The 2278-nt window shown below is 42.1% G+C and overlaps 1 protein-coding gene across 3 annotated transcripts in view; it reads left to right on the top strand.

The window, feature by feature from the left end:
- HELQ (helicase, POLQ like) overlaps positions 1 to 2278 on the top strand; it is a 49541-nt gene that overhangs the window by 1430 nt on the left and 45833 nt on the right. For 2 of the 3 annotated variants that reach the window (XM_021714912.1, XM_021714911.1), the window contains exon 3: positions 422 to 1128. In XM_021714912.1, coding sequence (XP_021570587.1) covers positions 422 to 1128 — 707 coding nt within the window. Of the gene's footprint in view, positions 1 to 410; positions 1129 to 2278 lie in introns of all 3 variants that reach the window. The other variant, XM_008062865.2, reaches the window with a different exon arrangement.

Here is a 2278-nt window from a genome sequence, read left to right as displayed (position 1 = left end):
TGAGACCTCATCTCTACAATAAATCAAAAAATCAGCCAGGCGTGGTAGCGCATGCCTGTAATTCCGGCTACTTGAAAGGCTGAGGCGGAAGGATCTCAGGAGCCCAGCAGGTCAAGGCTGCGGTGGCCGGGAGAGGCCACTGCACTCCAGTCTGGGCAACAGAGTGAGACTCCAACTCAAAAAAAAAAAAAAGAGTTAGAATCCCAGAATCTTCACAAGTCACTTAACCTTTTTGTGGCTCCACTTCTTCACCTGTAAATTGATGCTGCTATCTATTCCATAGGGTGATTTACAGATGGGTCCATATAATGAGTCATTGGATTCATATTGGATCAGGTACAGCCCTAGGCTAAAGCTTTTTTTCTTAAGGAAGCTGGAATTGATCATAAGTAATTTTGTTTTCTTTTCAGCATTATGACAGTGACAGTGAAGATATGTTTGGTGACTATGATAGCTTTACTGAAAACTCCTTTTTAGCTCAAATTGACGACCTGGAACAAAAATGTATGCAACTTCCTGAACATGGGAAACACGCTACTGAAATTGCCAATGAAGATATTAATTCAGAAAGCATCAAAAACAAGCTCAGCATTACTACTGTAGGCAACTTCACTGAGTTACAAACTGATAAGCATGCAAAAAACCAGAGTGCACAGGAAGATGTTGCCATTGAACCTGAAGCTGATGTTTTGTATGATGTACCTTCTTCCCAGGTTTTATATTTTGAAAATTTGCAGAACTCTTCAAATGATGTGGGTGATAAATGTGCTAAAGGAAAAGACCAAAAGTCATTGTCACACAACGTTGTGAATGAGGAAGTATCCCATAATTGCATAGAACAACCCCAGCAAAATGATGAACCCTCTTCTAAAATCAGAACTAGTTCAGATGTGAATAGGAGAAAAAGTGTTAAAGATTATCTGAAAAGTGCAATGACTGGAAATGCCAAGGCCCAAACACCAGTAATTTCTAGAAGTAAACAGCTCAAAGAGACTCTCCTATCTGAAGAAATTAATGTTGCTAAGAAAACAATTGAGTCATCATCAGATGACATTGGTCCTTTTTATTCATTACCCAGCAGAGTGAGAGACCTTTATGCTCAGTTCAAAGGAATTGAAAAATTATATGGTAATGTTTTTTTACTGGAATGAAAAAAATTTTTCATTAATTGCCATAATATTAGTTCAGTCAATAGATGCAAATGCTTCCATGGTCATATTATTTCTCATCTTGAAAACAAATCAAAATATCCATTGTCTCAGCCTTTTGTCTCCATCCTGCTACCCCTAAACCTCATTCCTTCCCCTCACAGCCACTATCAAACCAATTGTCCTTTCTGTCTCTTCCTCACCTCTCAGAATTCCTCAGCCCACTCTAATTCTGGGTTCTGTGCTCTCACTTAAGATATGATGTCTAAGCCGGGCTCGGTGGCTCAGCCTGTAATCCCACGCCTTTGGGAGGCTGAGGTGAGTGGATTGCCTGAGTCCATGGGTTTGAGACCTGCCTGGGCAGTGAGACCTCATCTCTACAATAAATCTAAAAAAAAAAAAAACTCAGTCGGGCGTGGTAGCGCATGCCAGTAATTCTGGCTACTTGGAAGGCTGAGGTGGAAGGATCGCTGGAGCCCAGCTGGTCAAGGCTGTGGTGGCCAGGAGCGGTCACTGCACTCCAGTCTGGGTGACAGAGTGAGACTCCAACTCAAAAAAAAAAAAAAAATGATGTCTAGAGTATCTAAACCCTCTTATACTTTTAGTACTTACCTGACTTCTCAGAAACGTACCTAATGCTTTTGATCACACTAATCTTGAAACTCATTTCTTGACCTCTTGACGTGCCACTCCTGGTTTTTTCTGTTTATCTCTCCATTCCTTAGTGGTTTTTTTTCTTTGTCTTTCTCTGTGTGTCTCTGTTTCTATCTCTGTCTCTTTTGAGACAGGGTCTTACTCTCTAGCTCAGGCTGGAGTGCAGTGGCACGGTCACGATGGTTCACTGCAGCTTCAGCCTCTTCAGCTCACATGATCCTTCTGCCTCAACCTCTGGAGTAGCTAGCAGGGACTACTGTTATGTTGTCCCACGCCTGGCTGAATTTTGTAGAAACAAAGTCTTACTGTGTTGTACAGACTGGTCTCTAACTCCTGGGTTCAAGTGATTCGCCTGCCTCAGCTTCCCAAAGTGCTGGGGTTACAGGCATGAGCCACTTCCCCCAACCCATACCTTAATTCTTTTTTTTTTCTTTTTTTTGAGTTGGAGTCTCACTCTGTCGCCCAGACTGGAGTGC

Source organism: Carlito syrichta, unplaced genomic scaffold (assembly GCF_000164805.1).
Source record: "Carlito syrichta isolate Samal-C Ts95f unplaced genomic scaffold, Tarsius_syrichta-2.0.1 Scaffold305872, whole genome shotgun sequence".
Taxonomy (NCBI): domain Eukaryota; kingdom Metazoa; phylum Chordata; class Mammalia; order Primates; family Tarsiidae; genus Carlito; species Carlito syrichta.
Note: the sequence above shows the minus strand (reverse complement) of the source record. Positions and strands in the feature narration are given on the sequence as shown.